Raw genomic sequence first — 2020 nt, forward strand, 5'->3', positions numbered from 1 at the left:
ACATGTTGGGTCACATTTTTGGCACTTGAAGTCCGCATCTTCGTTTGTAAAGTAACCACTTTGACACACAATACACTTTCTTGTATAATCAGATGCACATTTATCACACTTGGAATCAAAACTTGTGCACGATTGACATTCATTTGATTTTGGATTATTAACAACGTAATTTTCAATGCACCTTTCACAAAGCCCACTTATAGAGTTGCATTTTTCGTTGCAAGACATTGAACATAATATACATGTGCCATTACTGGCTGGGTAATAGTTTGGCTCACACTCAATACATTTTCGAGTGAAATCTGAAGCACAATATTTACAGTTTATATCGAATTCTTTGCATGTTTGGCACTTCAAATTTGTTGGTGATATCAAAACGTAATTATATTCACATCCAATACAATACCCCGTCTCCGTATTACATTTTCCTCCACATGTCAAATCGCAACTTTCACACGTTTTCTCACCATTTGGTTGTTGAACTGGGTAATAATTTGTCAAACACTGTACACAATTTCTTGAAGTGTTACTCGCACACATCAAACAGTTTTTGTCAAAATCAGAGCACTTCACACACATGGATTCATTCATTGTTTCTTGCACATAATTATTTACACAAATAGTGCAAACACCAGTTGACCCATCACAACTTGTTGTACAAGACGTGGGGCAATTAACACAAAGTCCACTTTTATCTGGATACTTCTTGTTCGTGCAAGTTATACACTTTCTTTCTCCACTTTCAGAACACTTTAAACAGTTGGCATCAAAAGCGTCACACAGAATACAAACACTTTTATTTGTTGTTGAAAAAACCATATTTGATCGACAAGAAGTACAATACCCATTCATCATATCACAACTTCCTCCACATGTCGAGTCGCATTGTACACACTTTCCATCAACAAGATAATATCCATTTTTACATTCTACACACTTTCTGGAATAGTCTGAAGCACAGCGTTCACAATTATTATCAAAGTCATTACAACTTTCACATTGTAATAAATTTGCTTCAGAAAAGATATAATTTTCAAGACATTCCAGACAATGACCGTCATCTGAGTTACATTGGTGGTTGCATGTTAAATCACAACTTTTACATATTACTTCATTGCCGTATTGTATTTTGAACATGCCAGTGTTACACATCTCACACTTCCTCTCAAAAGTTGATGAACAAATGGCACAATTTACATCAAATTGATTGCAAGTTTCACAAATAAACGATTTCGGTTCTGTAAAGACGTTGTTAGTTAAACAACTATCGCAATATCCAGTTGAAGAATTGCATTTTTTGTTACAAAATAAATCACATTCAACACAATATCCAGTCGAATTCGGATAGAACCCATATTCACACTCTGTACATTTACTAGAAACATCTTGAGAACAACTTATACATTTTGGATAATACTGATTACATGCAATACACGAAGGTGGTTTTGTATCAACAAACACATTATTCAATTGACAAGTTATACAAATTCCATTGGTGTCACACTCTGAACAATTTGGTATTGAATTACATGGTTCACAGGTGTGATTTGTTGCGTCCAAATAAAATCCATCTAAACACACCAAACACTTTCTTGTAAAATCCGGCTCACAATACTCACAATTTATATCAAACGTTTGGCAACTTTCACATTTTCTTGATATGGGTTGAGTGAAAACATAATTGGTTTCACAAGACAAACACATTCCAGTGGTTCCATTACAATTACCACCACAACTGTGATCACATTCAACACATTTTTTATTTACATCATCTGGATATTTATTTGTTGAACACAGCAGACACTCTGATGCAGTTGTGTTACACTTCCCACAATTCACATCAAAGTCTTGACACAACTGACATTGAATTGATTTTTCTTTGAACGGAGTATATCCGGGGGCACATTGAGAACAAATGCCACTTTGATTATCACATGTTAAACATGTTGAATCACATTTTTGACATTTATAATCACCAAATGTTTTTGGATAATACCCCTTGTTGCAAATAGAACACTTT

General features: G+C 34.5%; 1 protein-coding gene across 1 annotated transcript; it reads right to left on the reverse strand.

Moving 5' to 3' along the window:
* EIN_099610 (hypothetical protein) lies at positions 1-2020 on the reverse strand (the record flags this gene model as incomplete). The annotated part of the gene is made up of 1 exon (XM_004255822.1): positions 1-2020. A coding segment is annotated over one exon (2020 nt), but the record flags the coding sequence as incomplete, so codon positions are not given.

Source organism: Entamoeba invadens (genome assembly GCF_000330505.1).
Source record: "Entamoeba invadens IP1 unplaced genomic scaffold scaff_1105074725803, whole genome shotgun sequence".
NCBI classification, from domain to species: Eukaryota; Evosea; order Mastigamoebida; family Endamoebidae; genus Entamoeba; species Entamoeba invadens.